The sequence below is a fragment of the Ptychodera flava genome, chromosome 10 (genome assembly GCF_041260155.1).
Source record: "Ptychodera flava strain L36383 chromosome 10, AS_Pfla_20210202, whole genome shotgun sequence".
Lineage (NCBI taxonomy): Eukaryota > Metazoa > Hemichordata > Enteropneusta > Ptychoderidae > Ptychodera > Ptychodera flava.
The window spans coordinates 17,142,543-17,164,198 of NC_091937.1; the positions used below are offsets into that span (position 1 = coordinate 17,142,543).

At 36.6% G+C, this 21,656-nt stretch overlaps 1 protein-coding gene across 1 annotated transcript in view; it reads right to left on the reverse strand.

Annotated features, from left to right (window-relative positions):
- Nucleotides 1-1,672: 1,672 nt before the first annotated feature.
- The window catches only part of LOC139141525 (uncharacterized), a 42,443-nt gene continuing 22,459 nt past the window's right edge, over nt 1,673-21,656 (reverse strand). The window contains exons 10-14 of the mRNA XM_070711118.1: nt 20,278-20,445; nt 19,420-20,034; nt 14,607-14,807; nt 2,259-2,462; nt 1,673-1,749 (exon numbers count right to left, since the gene is read on the reverse strand). Of these exons, the coding sequence (XP_070567219.1) occupies nt 1,673-1,749; nt 2,259-2,462; nt 14,607-14,807; nt 19,420-20,034; nt 20,278-20,445 (1,265 nt within the window). The remainder of the gene's footprint in view (nt 1,750-2,258; nt 2,463-14,606; nt 14,808-19,419; nt 20,035-20,277; nt 20,446-21,656) is intronic.

The window sequence follows — 21,656 nt, forward strand, 5'->3', positions numbered from 1 at the left end:
GAATCATTGCTAGACTCAAACTTTTCACCAATGCTAACTTCGAGTCCAATATGTACTAAACCGATCTGAAACGTCTTTGGCGGGAATGTGATAATACATCCACCAGACTGTTCAATATTCACTTCCTCTGATTTATCATTTTCATGTATCTTCTTGGCCCACCATTTGAAAACTGCCGCCGTTGCTACCTGACTTATATCGCATATTTGCGTTACCATTCCTGTAATTGTTATCGCATCTAATCTATATTCCTTTCGAGGCATGGATTTATACTTTCCAAATCCATTGATCCAAACACCGAGTTTTTGACAAACTGGATACACATAAAGGTCGTACAGCTGAGAAGACAGGCCAACCTCATTGACAGCGGTAAGTCTTAGAGTAGCGTTGCCCTCTTTACCATAGTAACGATTCCGATTTCCAGTAAAGTTTGAGAATGAGCCATTGTGGAGATAAATTTCTGAAGGAAACGTTATGTTTTCATTTTCAAAACTTAAAATTGAAATCACATCCCATTTGTTTTCAATAGCAAAGTTTATAGTGATATTAGATAATTGCTCAATTTCTAAGTATCTGCTCAGATGAATGTTCCCAACCGTAAGACTTCTGAAATCTGTTTTTTTGAACTTGGGAACTATGTGAAGATACACATCAGAAACATCGTCAGCCACATAATAATGGGTCACCATTGGAATAACAGCTTGTGGATAGTTGAACAATAACATGTACAAGAAGTGGAATCCTTTGCATTTGTAGGCCAGTGTGTAATTTCCATCAGTATAGTTAAGTTCAACTTCATGTTTTAAACTATCACTTGATAGAGAGTTTGTCATAAAAGATTTGAATTGAACTTCAGCAGCAGGCTGTACTCTCCATTGTAAAAGCGATGGCTGGTCATATAAAACACTGAAAGGGGAGATAGGGATATCAGTAACATTTTGCCGAACACATCGCTTGAATGGTAACTTGAAGACACCATAATCATTGCTGCACTCCAATGTACCATAGAAAAGACCTCGGCTGGTATAAACATGCTCGAACACTAGACCCTGGGGCTGATCTACAGACTTGGTACTTGGCTCCCCATCATCATACGTCATCACGCAAGTTGCATCGTTGTCCTCTGCAAACTTTGATGTAAATAGAGTTGGAATGCCGACTATTGCAAGCTGATCTACGCTTGAACATGAGCTCATCATTTTGACATCAACACTTCTTGAGCTATTTCGGTGTTCAGGTGCAGTTGAAGCTAACCCGGGGCGCCTTAGGTTTGATTGTACCTCGATGGAAAATTGAGTTTCAACTTCTAAGATAGGATTACTAATTCTGATTTTAACTTTTTGTGTACCACTGGAATTATATAAGACTGAGACTGTGTAATCTGCATTTGTCTGTAAGACATCATTCAGTCGATGTTCAGTGTTAAGAAAGTCGACTTGTACACGCAATTTCATATCAAAATTACCCGAGAAATTCACATATATGTTACAAATAATTAAATCAAATTGACGGAAGATCGAAGGTTTGCGTGTGAATAATTCAGTATTTGGATCCGAAAATGACTGACACAGGACTGTAATATCGTTATCAGTAATACCGGCGTTCTTCATTTCCTTCACAACGTTGCTAGAATCGAACCAACTGATCGCGTTTTCTGAAGTATTATATTCTTTCAACGAACCCTCGCTGGAATACCTAAGAAACACACGACAACATCCTGAGCGCTGGCTTGTGTCACTGAGGTCATTTCTGCAAAAACAATAACCTTTGTTTGAAAGCCCAGAAAGCACAAATCCTTTATCTGCACAAGTTGCCCTACAATCCCATGAGTTGTTGGTTGTCAATGGCGTCAAATGACTATCTTTGACATCTTCAGTACATCCAATATATGATGGGTCTGTGTTGCAGAAACAAAAACATGGGTGAATCGACTTCTCTAAAATAGCGTACAAAGCTCTGCGATATCTCCAATTGTATTATCAAAAGAACTTGCCCGTTTCGACTTTGACGTTAAGCCAACAGGTCGTATTGGCAAATTATCTCTATTCTCTATCTAATTGGCAACACAGACATTTAAGGTCCCAGTAAGAATATTTTTGAATTTTCCACTTTGTCTCTAAACTGTTATCCGATCCAATAGTAAATGTACGTGTCAATAGGTTATGTAAGCTGAACTTGAAATTAGCAAATTGACACGGTCAATTTAATGACATGATCGAATTTCCTATAAAAGCTTAAAACACACAGAAAGTACTTACCACTATACAACTGAATTTCGCTTATTTTCAAATAATCCATATCACGTTGATCATCAGGCTTCCTGACAATGGCGAAGCTACCCAAAATGCTTCTGCCGCAATGTTGTGTGAAAACACTGTGTGATTCAACATGAAAATGTTCACCACATGGTTTTTCTGTCTTGATGCTTGTACCGACAAATATCTCAAGTGATTGTGGTATCTCTGAAAGAAGAATATGCATGTTGACTTTGAGTAAAAGTTCGCCTTGTATCAAACTCTTCTAACAAACGTATCTAGAAATATTTGTCACATGAAAATGGCAAAACTACACTGTAAAAATAGCGGACGCCAGACGCGTCTTTACGCGTTCAAAATGTAGATGTCGGTGTTCAAACGGATAGTGTTCATATTGTTAACACTAGTGTTCATATTATTAACAATGATGTTCTAAACCTGAACACGTAGTGTTAACAACCATCTCCTTCAAGTGTTCAAAAACTCAGCATTACAGAAATTTTGCAATACTGTAAAACAATTAACAATCTTTAGTGGTTTTTACTTAACTATGGCTATATTAAATTTACTACCGCATCGCTGTTAGGCAAAAGTACACGGATTTTTATGTAACGAATTTCCCACTATGTGAAAAATATCTCCGGTCTAACATTACTGAAATCATGTTTTTTTCTAAAAAAGAAAGTATACAAAATAATTTTACACGTTTATTACGGGTTGAAATTTTGAAATTTGGAAAAGAAAATCAGAAAACCACCAACGTTTTAATTTTAACATAGGCGTGCAAGAGGCGTTCTTCTCCTTAGTGTCAAGTTTGGTGCCTCTTCTTATCGCGTCATGCATCAAAACGGAAGTTGCGACATTTTCTTGTAAGACCAGAAAGGGTAAGTTTTCTCTCCAAAATAGTAAAAGGTGTTGAATTTTGACGCATCTGTATTATTATCCTTCGAAATTATTTGTGTAGTACTTTGGAATAGCTAAAATACGTGAAGAAACCTTTTTTCTTTCAGTGGCTGGTATACCATACACTAGATGTGAATACGCAGCGGTGTTTTTGGCCATGGCGTATCGATCGCACTCGGGTCAAGGGTCATCACCGCAAAACTGTGGCGATGACCCTTGACCGGAGCGCGATCGATATGCCACGCACCGCTGCATAATCACAGCTAACACATGTCTTTTAGTAATCACAAAACATTAGTTAAACATCGCAGAGTGTACACTATATTGTTTCAGCATATGAGAGTTGGCCTTTCTTTTACTTTTCATCAGTTGATGACAAGAAGAAGCCAATACTTTGTAACAGTATCGAAAAGAGGCACTGTATACCAAAGTCACCCCCTTTCCTTAACCTAATAAGGCCACTTTGTCTTTCATTTAAAGTCTCATGTCGCCATATTACCTAATGTTGCATTATTTTCAGGATGTGAGAAGTTGGATTTACCTGGTAATCGAAGAGTTATTACAGAAACTGATGGGACAGAAATTGAAGAAGATGAGTGTACAAGTAGCTGCCTGGAAACAAGCTTGAAAACCTCAGTTCATCTCTAATGTAGATTTAAACGTCCGAGGGTCAGTAACTGAATTTTGATAAGTTTCTGTATTTTTGTTCTGAATTTATCTAAGCTTTGGTAGAACACTGTGGTCAACTAAATGTTACTGGAGAATAAGTTTTCAAATACATGTAGTCTTCCTTATCATATGCAATGGTGGAATGAAGAATTAGAGCAGAAAGCGACAGAAAATTCAGAGTGAAAATGTACACTCTGAATTTCTGAATTTTCTGAAATTTTCACTCTGAATTTTCTGTCGCTTTCTGCTTCAATTCTTCATTGCACCAGAGGTGACCCTTGCATCTGATGAAGGACACGTCACGTCTTTGAAGGCTTATGCTCCAGTAATATTTATTTGACCATAGTCTGCTACCAAATCTTAGATTATTTTGTATTGTAGATCAACACATCTTATGTTCTAGCTCGATTTTGTTACTGTTTTTAGCTTTGCTTTTAGCGACGCAGAGCTTATCTAATAGGTGAATGTGAGGCATCGTCCTCAAATTTTTACAACCCAAGCTTTTCAAGTTTTCTTCAAAACGGCTTGTACGATTCCTTTAATATTTGGAGTACAGGTTCCCAGAGATTATCCTAATCATATATGTTCAAGTTACGATGAAATACGCAAATTTGTATTTTTGAGGCGAATTTTGCTATGTTTTGGCAAAAATATTCTTCTCTCTTACTGGTCGTTCGACGTCTTCAATATCTGGTAAACATGTCCCTAAGAATGACCTTCGTAAAATTTGTGCTAGTTGTGATGAAATATTCAAATTTTTATTTTTCCTGGCAATTTTTTTCCTTTTTGGTCAAAAAATCTTTAAAAATCTTCTTCAAAACTACTTAATGAACAGCTTTGATATTTTTGACATGTCTCTGCGGATGGCTTTTTCAGATTGTTCAAATGATGCAGAAATATGCAAATTTGTATTTTTGAGACATAAAAGACATTTCAGACATTTTTAAGACAGGGAATTATCAGAATGTGATATATTCGAGTTATTATGAAATCTGCAAGTTTTTATTTTGGGGTCAATTTTTACCATTTTTGGTCAAAAAATTTGTATCTTGAAAATTACCCGTCTGATAGCTTTGATATTTGCTACACCTGTTTTTTGGGACGATCTCAATTTGATATGTCCAAATCATGGTGAAATCTTCAATTGTGTATTTTTTGCAGCCATTTTCCCATTCTTTGGTGAGGCCATCCCGAAGTGAGCTGTCAGAGATCCTTTACATAACACTGCGAGCTCATTCGACGTCTAAGTCGCTTGTTGTATTGCTATATTGGTGTTGAAAAAACCAACATTTCATACGAATACGTGTTTTCAACACAATAAGTAAGCCAAATTTTGAGCTTTTTCAAAACAGATATTTTTGTACGTTTTTACAAGTATGAACATATAACGTAATCCATAATATTGAAGTTAAACCTGTTTTGTCATTACTTTGTTCATATATTTTGAAAACGATCGACAGTGTTTATAAAGATTTTCTTTTGTTTATGTTTTGATAGGAAAGTGTTGACACCATTGGTGTTTTCCTCTGACAAACTTTACAAAGTGGCCGTGTTTATTTTCCCATTTTACACTAAATAATTGTATTTTACTCAACTATTTTTGTGTATTTTAGAATAAAATAATTTTACTGAATATCAGTGGTCCGTTATGTTATTTCCAGGCTTGAATACCCCCTGAACGCCAAAAGTTAATGTGTTCAACAAGTGCATATCATGTGTTCAATCCTTTAACACACCTATCGTTGAACGGCGTCCATGCGTTCAAAAAAGTGTTACAGCCCTTTGAACGCGTAAATGCGTTCAATTTTTTGAACACATTTAATGTGCAACGTGTGTTCAGATATGGAACACCATGTGTTCAATATAATGTCTAGATCTGATGAACACATAGTGTTCAAAATCTGCACACGTGTGTTCAAAACTTGAACGTTGGTTGAAAACGTAGTGTTAAATTTCTGAACGTCTAGACGCGTTCAAAAAGTGTTACGAAAAGGTGTTTAATTGGTGTTCTATCCTTGAACACTTAACTTTACAGTGTAGTACTGTCGGCCATTGTAACTTGGCACTTGGCTAACAATTGCTCTACATAATCAGTAGTACACTAACACCTGCAGTAACAGCACTGATGAAGGAAGCAGTAGTGACAACAGGGATGGACAGTAACATGTCGTCTTTAACCTTTTACAGCAACTAGCATACTGTTAACAAAACTTACATGCCAAGGTCAATGATATCATATTTGCAAAACCAATAATAGACGGTGCCACACTAAGCAACAAATGTGTACTGCTATATGCATGTACGTATCTTATTTAGCCAAAAACATAGCCCCTCCAAAGTTATGCGCTTCAAACACAAAACATTTAAAAGTAAGGAAACAGGCAAATACTGCCATTGAAGATATCCAGTGACATTTGCCGTAAAAGTATTTAACCAAGCCTCATACGAACCACTTAATTCTAGCATTCCGGGCTAGGGAATATAAAACCAAATTGCTAATTACACAGTATTCGAACACAGCAGTTATCAGCTACATATCAGATTGAAAAGGTGCATACATATACCAGTTCAAGCTTTTAAGAATTTTCTGCCAGGCCAGGCAGTACACTATTTCAATGATGCAATACAAACTTGGGTTGCTGCGATGATAAACTACAATGCAAGAGCGCCGACTATCGTAAAAATGAAAATGTCGACACTGTAGTAATCACATGGTTAAACCAAAACCGATTATTATGTAGAAGAGTACAAAGCATCATTTGGAAACCATGAACTCATTTCGCCTTTTGAAAAATAACCGAAAGAATAGGCAATCCGAAAAGCATTCAAAAGACAGTACTTAAATGAAACCATGGTCCAATGCAAAAAATATATGTCTGCTGTAAAATGCTTTGTGTTATTTTGCGACATGTTAGTTTAAAGTGTCCACAGAAGAGCCCTCACTTGTATATTTAAACATTTCATCTGTAGTACATGAGCAAACTAAAGAATATGGGACTACCCGTGGCCGGGATTCTTGCTAAGAAGGGTGTTCTAAAGCTAATGCATTACTACAAACAAAAGTGATACGTCTTCTGTCACGATTGGGGTCATTTGCAGTTTCGCTGTGGATGGCTTTACTTTCAACTTTTTAAAAGTGTCGACCATATAAAACTCAGTGTGAAAATGGATTTATGGCGACAACTGTGTGGTGTAAGTTACCTCACTTTTAGGATTAAATTTGATGAGTCATAACAGGAGGACAACTGATTTTTCCCAGAGAAATATCATTGATACCATTCTTCGGGCGCCCTTTTGTTCCAACAAAAAATCTCTTAATGTACATTGAACACTTTTCCAATCCTCCTTCCTCGTAGAATTAGCAAGGTCGAGAGGGAACAGCATCGTTTCGATCGAGGCAGATGAAATGCAAGCAAAGATGCTATGGAAGTAGCTACTTTCTGTGACGATACGTTACTTTTGTATGTCAGTCGTTATCAGAATGTGATGTGGCTCAAATGTGTACATGATGAAAATGATGATGATAACATCATTAACCTTTGTCTACATCAAAGAAATTGCCCGCAGTCACATTTTGGGAACCCTCTGGGAAAATCACATTTCCCAGATGTCTTCAAATATACATTGTAAGGTTTAATATTCTAACAGTTCAATGGCCGCAAAATGTACCGCATGTACGGCAAATTCAAAAATGTTAAAATAATGGAGTTTGTTTTGCCAAAAAGAAGCATATAACGATCAAGAGAATTCGCTTATTGCCAAAATACCGAAATGTTAATAAACATAAGTATTTAAACTAGATATATCTTTTGGCAAGGATTCAACTTGATCACAATTTAAATGCAATTAAAAAATTAAGATGAAGTGGTGAATTATTCGAAATTCAAAAATTACTTTTCTTGTCACTTTGACATTAGCTTAGTAACAATTCTAACAGTTACTGAATACATTACAGCTTCGCCGATGCTAACTAGCCATGTATGCAACCCCGAAATTTCGGGGTAAGTTAGTATGCTAAGCCGGTCGGAAGGTGTGAATCACGTACACATCGATAATACCAAAATCAAAACGACAGCATTTGCATACAAGGCAGTGTGTGGAAACCGCAACTATTTCTCCTGTAAAGTTTGATTGAATATTATTTTCGTCACAGTCCCTCTACAAGGGACTGTGGTTTCGTGGTATTTTCGAATTCTGACACCATGTGGCAATTGCGATGCATGCAACATCGGTACAAAAGAACGGAAAAGACGCTTCATTGTACCAACATCTAGCACAAAAGCTGAAAATGGTCGAACGACGTAAGCACGGTCACTCCACAAGCGAGTGGAATGACCGTGGCGTGCAGACTTCGCTCGACTTCTATAGCTTGTAAACTTGACTGCTACTAAAGTTCATATTTTACAAGTATAACTCCTACTTTCTTTCGGTCCGTACTTATGACGACATAGCGGCAGCTGTATACCTTACCTCATCCCACCTCACAAGAAAAAACAGAGACATTGTCTATGTATTCGACTCGAGTGCATTGCATCCTGATGTAGCCTCGCCAGTCACAATCGTATTATCAAACGTTTTGAATCAGACAAGGACTTCCGTCAGAAGAAAATCGTAATGAAAATTTGTACCATTCTTGAGGTTGCTAATTCAGCAAACAACACAGGCGATAATTGCGATTGTCTCACAGTCTTCAAACACTCCCAGCAGAACATTTACATCAAGCAGTGGAGAACGAATTCAATTTTTAAATAGCCAAGTGTAGGTAAAGCTACATCCGAATCAAAAAATATAAAAATACAAAATTGAGAGTCCCTTGATGACGCCGATTTTTTTATGCCAGTGATAATGAGGGGGCCGCGGGCCTCGAACGGAATGATGTTAAGAATTCAGTCGTAGATAAAGGTTTTCGGTTCGGACTTTGATTTACTTGTTTTTGTGGTGATTCGGACTCAGTATTTGCTGCATCAAAGGGTGTAAAGTGTAAGATGAACGCTCATGACTACGATATTTACGAGCTGGTCATTAAACCACGGTGACTTCACCATAATTTTGAATCCTATCTGCGGACGGCAGTGGATCACGTGGTCCATGCTGCTTATCTCTCGCCAAATGCCCTTGGCGAAAGGTTAGATCATGTTTTGTCTAAATAATGCATCAAAATATTGCAAAATTTGTTGAAACAACATTTGATAGACATTCATGATGGATTCGTGGAGCATGAAAAGGTGTCGAAATTATTCCTCTGGTAGTGATTCGCATGCTTTTTACAGAACTCGCTTTTACGTTGTTAGCCTTTTGTATTCAAATTAGATAAACATAATTATGCCAGCATAAACCGCATAAACGCTAGAAGCGAGGACTGCGTTCCTTTTTGAACAGAGCTATACAAACTGCAATTACCGGTGGTACATGTTATGTCTGAAAAGTCCCCTAAGATAAAAACACAGTGAGAGTGACAGTCACTGAAGGAAGACAATTTTCACGAAAACAAGGATATCTCTCACTGCGAGTTGTCGTTGAAAGGCAACCAACGCCAATATCATAATCCCCATCCTATGTTACTGCACTTTAAAATCTTATCATTTAATGGCCAAAACAGTGACCATGAAATTTAAATTTCCATTTCCACATAAATGTTGGTATTTTAGTCCTGTTTGTGTAGCGTAGCCTCCGTCGATTTTAAATTTCACTGAACGAACGCGGCGAACAATGATTGCTTCCTTTCTCCCTGTTTCTCTTCGTCTCTTTGTCCATCTACATGTATCTTCTCTGTCTTATCTTCATACACAGTCGCTGTCACAAAGAGAATCTATCTATCCACCCACATGATCTATCTATCTAGCTATTTGTCTGTCTGTTTTTTATTTATGCTGATGGAAAATACTGGTCGAGAAGTTTTATAGCTTGTTCCTTTGTGAAAAAACACTTCGAATGACAATCACTGGAAGAAACTGGATTGCGAAATGAATTGCCCGGTCAACTTCCGTTGTCGGACAAAGACGATCTCGTTTGTGTGAAACAGAGGACAAGGCGACATTTCACTTTTATATGATATCCGATATTTACGGCTACTAGACTATACAATATCGAAATTAGATTGGCTTAGCCAGATCTATAAAGGGCTGAAATCTCCGATATATATCGGATATTTACGCGCGATTTCACTGAATCTAGTAACGTCTAGTATCGAAGCTAGAGTCAGTCCTTGGAAGTCGGGTTTGACCAGAACTGTAAGGTGGTGAAATCTCCGATATATATCGGATATTTACTTGCGATTTGACTGAATCTAGTATCGTCTAGTATCGAAGCTAGAGTCAGTCCTTGGAAGTCGGGTTTGACCAGAACTCTGAGGTGGTGCAATCTCCGATATATATCGGATATTTACGCGCCATTTTACTGAATCTAGTATCGTCTAGTATCGAAGCTAGAGTCAGTCCTTGGAAGTCGGGTTTGGCCAGAACTGTGAGGTGGTGAAATCTCCGATATATCGGATATTTACGCGTGATTTGACTGAATCTAGTATCGTCTAGTATCGATATTAGAGTCCCGAAATCGCCGATAAATATCGTGTAAATATCGGAGATTTCACAGATCCGGCGTGCTAAGACACAAGGCAAGTAGTTCTAGTGTCTTCTAGTATCGATATTAGAGTCACCAAATCGCCGATAAATATCGGGTACATATCAGAGATTTCACAGATCCGGCGTGCCGAGGCACAAGGCAAGTCATTCTAGTATCGTCTGGTATCGATGTTAGAGTCCCCAAATCGCCGAGAAATATCGGGTAAATATCGGAGATTTCACAGATCCGGCGTGCCGAGGCACAAGGCAAGTCATGCAAGTATCATCTAGTATCGATATTAGAGTCCCCAAATCGCCGATAAATATCGGGTAAATATCGGAGATTTCACAGATCCAGCGTGCCGAGGCACAGGGCAAGTAATTCTAGTATCTTCTAGAATCGATATTAGAGTTCCCAAATCGGGTATCCTAAATATCGTCGATTTCACAGACGCGGCTTCCCATGAAACAACCGCAGTTCATTCTAGTATCGATACTTGTCCCGAAATCGTCAAACTTCGATACTAGATAGTAAATATCCGATATTTAAAAATTGTGCAAAGTCGCGCCTTCATGGTGAAACACTGCCGCTCTAAAGATACCCAACGTTTTATTCAGATCAGAAGGCATCCATGACCCACTGGGTTTAATCTCCGCTCCTGCTAAACAATAGCATCTCGTTGGCGTGTACACATGTTAAAAATAATCGATCTTTATTTCTAAGTTTCTCGAAAGAAGTTCAGCATTGTAATAAAGTGAAAGTTTGAATATGACACACTAAATTAATATCAAGAGATCGTTCGGAAAACGGGTAATGATTGGATGAGGTGATCATAGCCTGGTAGTTCCAGAAAATTATCTGATTACATCCACTCTCTCCCATGGAAATTTGAAAAATTGAAATAATCTGCCTCGTAGTCGTTTTCGGGGCAAGGATATGGTGAACAGTAGGACGCTCGTTAGCTTCATTGCTTGTCAACAAGCAGAGGGTATGCAGGATCAAAATGTAAGAAAATAAAATCTTCCGGGGATGTTACTTTACTACATTGCAAGTTATTGATGCTATGCTCGGACATAGACCCTCGAGGGTCTATGGCTCGGAGAAGTGTTTTAGCATTCACAGAAGGTCGATCGACACTCTTTAGCAACAGTAAAATTGCGCACATGCACACGTCACTGATATGAAAACCTAGCTTTAACTAATGTTTTACGGCTGAGAAGTGAGCCTTCACGATAAGTGCAGGTATAATGTGATTTCAAAAAAATGGAAAAAAGTCCATGGAAATTTGCGGTGTAAATTTTCTTCTGTAGTACTGTTTGATGCGGACCATCGCTGGTGCAGTCAGCCAAAAATAAAGTCGTAGTCTTACACCATGGAGCTAGAAACGGATCTGGCTCCATGCTTACACCGATACGTTGTACCGCTGTATAAACCACTGGTAATTTATACACGTCTAGGTACACACATGGAGGTAGTAGGAGCTACTACCTCCATGGTACACATAATCAGGTGCCAATGTACTCTTGCATTGCACGGCCAAAACCGGTATCGATTTATCAACGCGTGACAGTCCCTCCTCCAAGCAAGAGACGTCCTTTTCAAGCTCCCTGGGTCAACCCATGGAGGTAAGGGTCAGCCATAGTCCGTATCATGTTGAGGACTTGAGGGTGAGCATATCAAGGTCCGCATTGCCATAATGCTGGCCAGAAAATTCATCGTCAATAATCCCCTCATTAACTAATACTGTGAGCAAACTAACTTCATTTACACTTCGCCGCGAAATGCATACAGGTGGCGCTTTTCGCATCTGATTAACAGGCGTTAATAGGTGTCAAGTTAGCATCGGGGAAGTTGTAATGAACAGTTTGTTCAAATCAAGGTTATAGAATGTCTGATATCCAAATGAGCAAAAGTTATCAAAATTGCCAACTTAAAAGTGCTGGCCATGGGGCCTTAAATTTCGGAAAGTGTATTTTTATGTTGATGCAAATATAAATGTGTGCAAACAAAGTTTATAAAATTACCATTTTGCACATAAGCCAAGATAAATCTTTTAAAAAAGGTAAAACAATTATATCAAAATGTTTGATTCCTGTAACGCAAATGGAAGTGATCCTCTAGTGACGCTTTAATAGATGCATGTTTGTTCAATCAAATTGAATAAATGAGAGGTACTAAAAAAGCAAAAAAATATGCAAAATGGTTACAAATTCTCAACTCACATTTACTGGCCCTTGGAATTTGAAAGTTGGCAAATACATTATGTTGTAGTGCAAACATGTAGATCACGTATGTAGATCAAATTGATCAGATTAATAATATGCTAGGTAACAGCAAAGTAAATCATAGAAAGAGCCAAGTGGAAAAATTTTACACCAATACAGTACTCAATCCTTAAACTACCTATGGCGCCGGATATTTCCGGCGCCATATTGAATTACCATATACCTTGAGTGCCGGAAATATCCGGCACAGTTAAATAGGCGTATTTGCTTCGTTTTTGTCGCTAAAAATCCCGTAATTTCGGCACCGGCACGCAGCGCAACTTAGATTGATGTATTCCGATCTGGCCAGAATGTGATTGCGCCCCCGTACGTCCGAGTATGGCCAAAATCCGGAAGCAAATGTCGTGACCCATGACCTCGACCCTGAAAGGTCAGTCTGATCACTGAAGCGTTGCGCTGATTGTTTACAGTTTTCAGAAGTACAGACGATCGCGAAGATATTTATGGGGGTTTTTTTAATGATATGAAATGTTTATTTATTGAAAACAAATGATTTATATGTAAGTATGTTCTATTAACAGCAATATTTGTGAATGAAACTAGAGGAAATACTGTTTTTTACTATAAGCCAGTGAAATTTTATAGCAGCCATATTATCAATATGACTGGTCACATGACTGGTCATGTGTTAAGTCATGTGATATGTTGTTCCCTAAAATGTATTTTTAAATATTGTGAAATATTTTTTGATAAATCATAACCATTTTAGATGCATGTTTCTGCAAGGAAGACATAAAGCAGGTGCTTACAAATATAAAATGTGTTGATTTTCAAATACAGAATCATGTCAGATGCTGATGTTTGTGGTTCATTTACTCTGCCTTTTGTGAGAAAAATCTTAAATAGGAACATCTATAAATAAAGTAAAGGGTAGTTATTATTACATATATGTAAAGACAATGCCATGAAAATTGCAACTGTATTCAAATTTGCATTATTTATGGATTCAAAACACGTCCTGATGCTTCAAATATTCATATTCTTTGCCAACTCTGGTCACATGACGTGTCATGTGATCAGTCACGTGACCTGGAAATACAAAATTTATGTATGAAAAAGTGGGAAATTTCATGCTGATTCAGAAAATATACGGTTTATTGGTACTTACTTAATTTTTACTCTAAGCATGTTCATGCAATGACCACACCCCAGATTTTATCAATATTTACATAAGGGGCCTGGTATATAGGAATACATTGGCCTTGGTAGTCAAGGGGTGTACATTATTTGATTAAGATGTACGAACAATCTAAGTTTGTTTGAAAAATTGATAGGATGACTGATATAAAACATAAATTTATTAGTGGCCTTACTTCTATGCACGTCAGAATATTCTGACTGCAAAGCTTTGTAAGTTTTATAAAAAAAGTGATAACTGTGTAATATTTTCACACATTGTTCAATTGTAGGCACACTTCTGGTAATGACTGTAGTTCATTACATTTGTTTATTTTAACCTCAAAGCCAAACAGATCATCGATCACCTGGATTAAAAATCAAAAGTCATATTTAACCACGATGTTAAATCATACTTCCCTTAATTGATATTTACTAACTTAATAAGCACACATCGGAAAATTGACAAACACAGGAAATACTCACAGGGCAAAAGTCATGGTCAAATCCATGACAGGGATATGGACTTTCTATATTAAGAATTGATGTCAATAGTGTTTCGAAAATACCACGTACAATTTGGAAATAACTCCAAAAGATCTTTTTAGATATTATACCTGACTGCCAAAAAAGCCTGTCGATGTAATTTCTTTACTTAGAGGCGCAGGATGATCTATTTATGAAAACATTTACTGTGACAGAAATGTACCAAGGCAATCATTAACCATATGAAGTTAACCAAAGGTATCAAAACTGAACTCTATACAAGAAATTCAATAAGATATAAATGTTAAATACGTATGAAAAATATATTTACCTGCAGTGACGATAACAGCATGAGATACAGATCGGAGCTCTCCAAATTGTATCTCAAGTTTTTTGTTATAAGTTCGTATGTCAATAGTCACGTGTGTGTACAGCAAACCATCTACTGCATTATTTGTGGTCACACGTTCTTCTGCGATCAGAGTGTTGCCTTTAACAGTGGTATATTTTCCGAATCCAATATTGATTGGTTCTGAAAAATAAACGATGAAAGTGTAGCGATATTAGCAATTGGAAAGGAAACCTCAAATAGGGCTGTGAGAGGACATTTAAAACAATCAAAGGAAAACGTGGATGAGATATCGAATCAATGGCGAGATTAATCTTGGTGGTTGGAAAGGCTAGAGCGTCAGTTATAAATTTCAACAAAACTATTAAAATATAAAAGTAGTCAACATTCTCTGTGGAATAAAAAAACAAGACATTTGGGCACAAAGGCATTGCAGAGTTATAGCCTGTTAAAACTTCTGAAAAACTGACCAAATAAGAAGAAGTTGGAGAGTCCTTAGTGTATTAACTATGGTAGAGGTCCCCTAGCTTTTAATAAAATGTTTGAAAAGGGAAAGTCATTATTTGCTGTTTTTCAGGAAAGTTTGACAAGGCAGTGCTGGCATTCAGAGTGAGTGACTGCTATTGTAAACGCATTTCTAGATTCTTTGAGTGTCAAAGAGGTGTCAAAAGTGAGATTAACCAAAAAAACTGCTCTATGACTTCAAAAGAGGGGTGCAAATATGGCTTGTTTTCAACATTTTTGACAGAATAACAGTTTCCTACATAAATTGTATACCAATTTAATCCAACTTTGAAATGAGATATGGACATGGAATTTTTACAGCCTATTAACAAGATTACAGATAAGATTTGTATGGCACAATTTCCTGTATTTGAAGTACTTTTTGAAAAATCACATTTTGAAATTTGAAAGAATTTTTAATAATTTTTTGATATATAAACCCATGTAAAATCATAAAAACAAATTTTATTTACAAATCCTGCCGTTCAAATCTTACAATAAATAGTGTCAACATATTTATAACTAATTTGGTAATATTAATACTATCCAATTATTATTAAATTCAAATATGTAAAAAAAAATATGAAAAATTACATTTTAATATTTACTGGTGTCATATTTCAAAATCATGGCTGCAAATATACAATTTTTATATTCTTTGGAGAAAATATTAACTAAGGGAGTTATCCTGAAAATTTGAACTAAATATCTTGATTCTAACACTTGAAACTTGACATTAACTCTGAGAAAAGAATTGGTGCAAAAATAGCCTTTCAACCACCTTAATCTTGGAGAGTTTGTGATAAATACCTGTGATGAGTGATGTTTCTAGATTTCATCGACTATTTTGCATCATTTTTTTGCAAATTGGTACGTAAGTTGCAGTACGTTTGCACACGTACTTCGGACAATAATTGTTTGCTCTGAATACCATACAGTTCAAATTTGCTACCCTAACATATTTACAAATAAAGATCAGTCACAACATCTGCCCACTATTTTTGTTTTTCCTTGCCAACAGCCTAGCCGTGTCTAATTAGAGGATTTACTCTAATGGAGGTTAAACATTTCCTGTATAATAGCGAACATTATTTATTATTATAAGAACTACATTTGTAAGTTCTTGGTTTCTAAATAAGGAATAGTCACAACATCTGATCTCAAGATAAAAAATGACGCTAGTAATTTAAAGTTAAAGCCAATGATATAGTCACGTCTCGTTACAATAGCTGTAAAAACATAGGTGGATATTGTTTAAGAAATATTAATAACATGAAAGCAGTCTATGTAAATTGGACACTATCTCCGTGTTTTTGTTTTCATTTATACAGAGAGAGGATATTTTAAATGCGAGAGAACTAAAAATAAGCAATTATAAAGTATATTCATTTCTGATTTGACATTTAGACGAATATCTATAAGATACCTTAAAGGTTTTTTTTGTTATCAGGTGTATGACACTCAACAACTTAACAAGAGATTAAATGGATAGTCGACCAAAATATTAACCTGCATTTAAAAGTTGAAGACGATTATTTGTGTAACATTTATGATGAAAAGCTGAGAAACGTGCTGCTTATTCTCCGAAAAATTATTTTTTATAAAACGTTTTGTATGACACCATTTTTGCGGTGTTGAAGCGCCACGTATCGGAATTCCACAAAGATGCATCAGCTTTTATGGTAAACGTATCATGTTTGTTTTTAGGAAGTTAGGGGATATTGCTAGGGGGTTTGTCTTTAGCTAATGCGCTATGGATACACCCAGCCTTCAACCTTACAACCACAATTCAGCGATTCCCGAACTCGAGGATTTATAACCTGGCGTTTCGGACGAATACATGAAGTAAAATTAGGGAACATTGCTCCACCAGTACTAGTTACTGTAGGAAGCAGTACAGGTTACAACTGGATGCTAAGTTTTTCTTCGAAATATGGATAAATTCTGGTGTCGTGAATCTAGTTGCGTTGATGTTGTGAAACATGACCGCGCAAAAATAAAACGTTCTGATCACGCAAACTTTATTATGTTAATTTGCAATACCAATGCAATGTCATTCAAATAACAAGAATAATAAGTTAATTTTTTGTAAGAAAGGTGATCACAACAAACTGTCAGCGGTTCAGAAAAATTATAAATATTCCTATCTATAAACCTATGTTCTGTTAGGGAGACTCTTTCGTCCTTGATGTCCTCTTTTTCGCCGATGCATTCGTTTTTCAACAGTTTTGTGGCACAGCATCATTTTGAAGTCTTTTCCTAACCCGTATTTGATTATGGACCGTCAAACTGACGAAGAAGACCTTCCATTGGAAATGGTCTTCGCACACGCAAAAACTTGCACGTGACTGTAATTATAGTCTTGAAAATAGGCAGGCATGTCTATATCTAAGTTGTTGACATGACTCCCTAGATCGGACCTCCTGGCAAATGCACCACAACCCGAAAATGTTACGTCCTCATTCGGGCATTTCTCTCTCTCTGCTTTGCGGAGGTAGACAATAGCTTACCTTGAGCTTAGATTACAGCATCTTTTAACCACACAGGTAGGTTAAAAAAGCTCGATATTGCCTGATTTTTAACATTCATTTTCTTGTATAACTTATAACTTCATTGAGTTGCACTTTTTGTGCAAAAGTAATGATAAACGCTTTTTTGACAGTAACAAACTTGTATACAGTTGATGCAATTTGGATGGACTATCCTTGTAAGTCTCATTCGTAGTATATTATAGAGCTTTAACATTTTTTTCGTACATAAATCTCTAACAAATGAAAATTTTTGGTCAATTTATGGGATCCTATTTAAAAACACGACATTTTATTCCAGGTATGACAGTTACTGAGAAATTATTGCTTAAGCATATAATGTCGAGCATTGTAAGCATCTGTAAGCAAATGAAAGTTTTTTTGTCAATTTATGGGTTTCTATTGAAAAACACATTTTATTCTAGGTATAACTGTTACCTCCACAAATGTAATAATCTCCACAAATGTAATATCAACCACAATTGTAATAAAATCAACCGCACGTGTAATAAAACAGTCAACCATTAATGTAACAACCCGCAACCTCAAATGTAATAATCAAATTAACCATGAATGTAATAAACTTGAACTTGCATATGTGATCATTTGTTTATCAATGCCCTGAGTAAATAATAACTTTAATAAGACTAGTGTAATGTTATTGCATACTTTCCTGAAACTAGGTTTCCTTTCCGAAACACAGAATAGAATACTTTGAGAACGCTATCAGAAAACGGCGAGGTACTGATCAAACCGTTAGATAATGGAAGTGGAACAGCAGTTCCAGACACTGATAATTACATAATAAGGAAGCGTCAAAATAACTCGTCAACCAGTGATACCACACAAAGTTTATGACAGATGACTCAGAACAAATAACAGAGAAATATAAAACCTTATAACAGAAACTTACGACACAAAACATGTTGACGAGAACATATATTTCAATCTAGTAAAAAACAATACGAACACTACCTTGAACACAGTAGAACAAAATTAGACATCCTGGCATCCCTAGTGAAGGAACAAACTTCAAATGGGATAACATGGGAATACAGACAATCTATCGATTATTCCACACAATTTATCCACTGAAGACGAATTTGAGAAGATTGATTACGAAAGTACGGCAATTTTCGAAAAAACGGCGTTAAAGGATCGTAGTGTTATACAGTCTTCCCCACTCTGGAGTAGAGACTGCACTGACACTCAGATTACAGCTGTGTCTAGCCATGGCCAGTCAGTTCTGTACACAAAACAGGGAAACGTAAAATACACTTTCAAATATGCAAAACACACTAAACGCAAACAATTAAGAAATGAATAATGTGTAGAGTTGCTTTCCTTATTACAAAGATCAATATTTAAGGGCTAATTCCTCAATTGCAATGACAAAATAGATTTATTACATTTATGGTTGACAAGTATTACATTTATGGGTGATTTTTTATTACATTTATGGTTACCATTTATTACATTTGTGGTTGGTGTTTTTATTACATTTATGGTTGATTTTTATTACATTTATGGGCGATATTACATTTATGGGTGCATTTTATTACAATTGTGGTTGATATTACATTTGTGGAGATTATTACATTTGTGGAGGTTACAGGTATAACAGTTACCGAAAATTATTGCTAAAGCATACGATGTCCAACATTGTAAGCATCTGTAAAGAGCTGAGAACATGAACTTTTGATTCCTGCAGAAAACTAAGTATGACAGGTAGATTTTGCCCTAGATAAAAAATATATACTAACCTTGTGATGTTGCTTCCATTTCTAAATAGTGTAGCTCATCCAGGTAAATTTCCATCGTCTCGTTACAACGCATCTGTTTTCTACTCCCAAGCGTAAGTCTATACTCTGAACCCAAATCAAATGAAGTCCTGCTCTTTCCAACAGTATCCGATGCAACTAGTTGACCATCAACAAAAACTCGGAGACCTCTATTTGCTTCACAGGAAAATGTCAACTGAGACCAACGTTCGTAGTTTCCATACATATTAACTCTCCAGAACAGATTTCGGTGTCTAAGAGTTACTTGAAAATGACCCAGAACATATTCAAAGGTGATTCCGCCATGTGACCAATCACTTCCAATTTCTAAAATGGGTTGATCACATTCAAGTTTACCGGTTTTCAGCCAAAATGACAATGTAAACAATTTGGGTCCGCACGTTTCAAAGTCTTCAATACAGCTTCTCGGTAAACTACCAAGATCCACCCAGTCATGTCCAGTTTTAAGTGAAATGGCTTCAGAGTTATCAACCTCTTCAAACTGTGCATTTCCGTGAAGGACACTTTCCATGGTCTTTTTCACATTTGAAGGTGAAGTAACACCCATTGGCCAGTAAACGTCATACGTGGGAGGATCTAAAGCCAACAAGGACAAAATTACGTAGTACTTAACAATTACGTAGTACTTAGACATAGTTCTGTTTCCTAAATTATGTATTAATCACCAGACTTACAAAATGAATAGGTATTGCTGTTCGTATCTACAAACTGTCAATGTCTGCAAAATACCCTGACTCGCAGCAACGACGTCTAACGTTCTTTTTGCAAGGGGTTTGCAAGTAATAAAGTGTATATGCATCTTATCATATTCAAACATACCTTCGCAAGCCACGCCAGCTGCCATGTTAGATGTACAAGAGAAGGTGTAATCATAACCACAGTGCATGAGGTTATTCTCACTACCAGTACATGTAACATTTGTCATCCATATGTTTGCCGACGCGTCCGGGTCTAGATTATGCAATGCTATTGCACTTGTTTCTTTACCTGCAACGGAAGCATACAAAACGTCTGTTTGCAGAATAGTGTCAGTCACTAGGATCAGCAATTCTACGAAAACGCAACAGCCAATTCTAAATTAGTTAGACATGATAAAAGTAGACTATTTTAGATTAGTTTATAAACAGGTACTAAATTGTAAGAGGAGGTAGTGGTATGTATAACAAAATCTAGGCTGGTGTCTTAGTTGGTTTATGTCTAGATATAAAATCTCAATATGCAATGTGCTTATTTACAAAATCATTTTGCAAACTTGCGAAACGCGTTCTTTATTTTACATATATTTTTATCGATATATAATTGCCAAAGTGAAAGAGATGTTATGTATTCTCCTATAAAGGTTCTTTTTACTATGATTTTTTTCTTTTCACAATGTAAAAATTTCACGTGTCTTTCCTTCATGGGCGTACCATTTTTTTCTTTTGTATGTTTGCTTTTTTGTATATTTCTGTCGTGTGTTACTTGATCGTTGAAGTATTCTTTTAGTGAATAATGATTTAAGATCATGAACAGTAAAAGATTATTAGTTTACAAATAAGGCACTTATTTGCAAGCGAAGGAACAATTAATAACACTTCGATATGATTATAGAACTCAGGTACAGAAGAAGAATAATATGACAGAACCCGATGACCTGTGAATGCAAGCGCGCCGTACTAGCGGTATTTGCACGAGTGCTGCGGTGTATTCGGCGGCAGCCCTTTCAGGGAATGTCCGGTGAGAAAACTACTGGCAAAAATGTCTCTGAAAATTTTAACTGTTTAATTGGCTCCGCTGCGCCCACAGTTACGTGTGTTTTGATGCATGATGGCCACCGTGGCACAGCGCCCACCGTGTATCGAACCACACGTAACTGTGGCAGCGCCGACGTCGCCCGTTGCCAATGGTTTTGCTTCGCTGACGGCAAACTGCTCTTCCGGATAATAAAAGTCATCCTCACACTACGATAAGTACATGCAGTTTTCTTTATCGTGGTTTTTTTATCGGTATGTCATCCATTTTACGATAACTAGCGTCGAACCAAAGTGAAATTAAATCTTGTAGACAATTTTTGTGTTTACAAACAAAAATAGTTCCGGGTCAAAATTGGTAAATACTCATTAACATAAAGATGTGGCTTAATGTTTTTGGTATTGCACTGCAGTGAAAATACCGGTAGTACGCTCGCATTTCGATGCAAGTAAACTGTGGTACATATA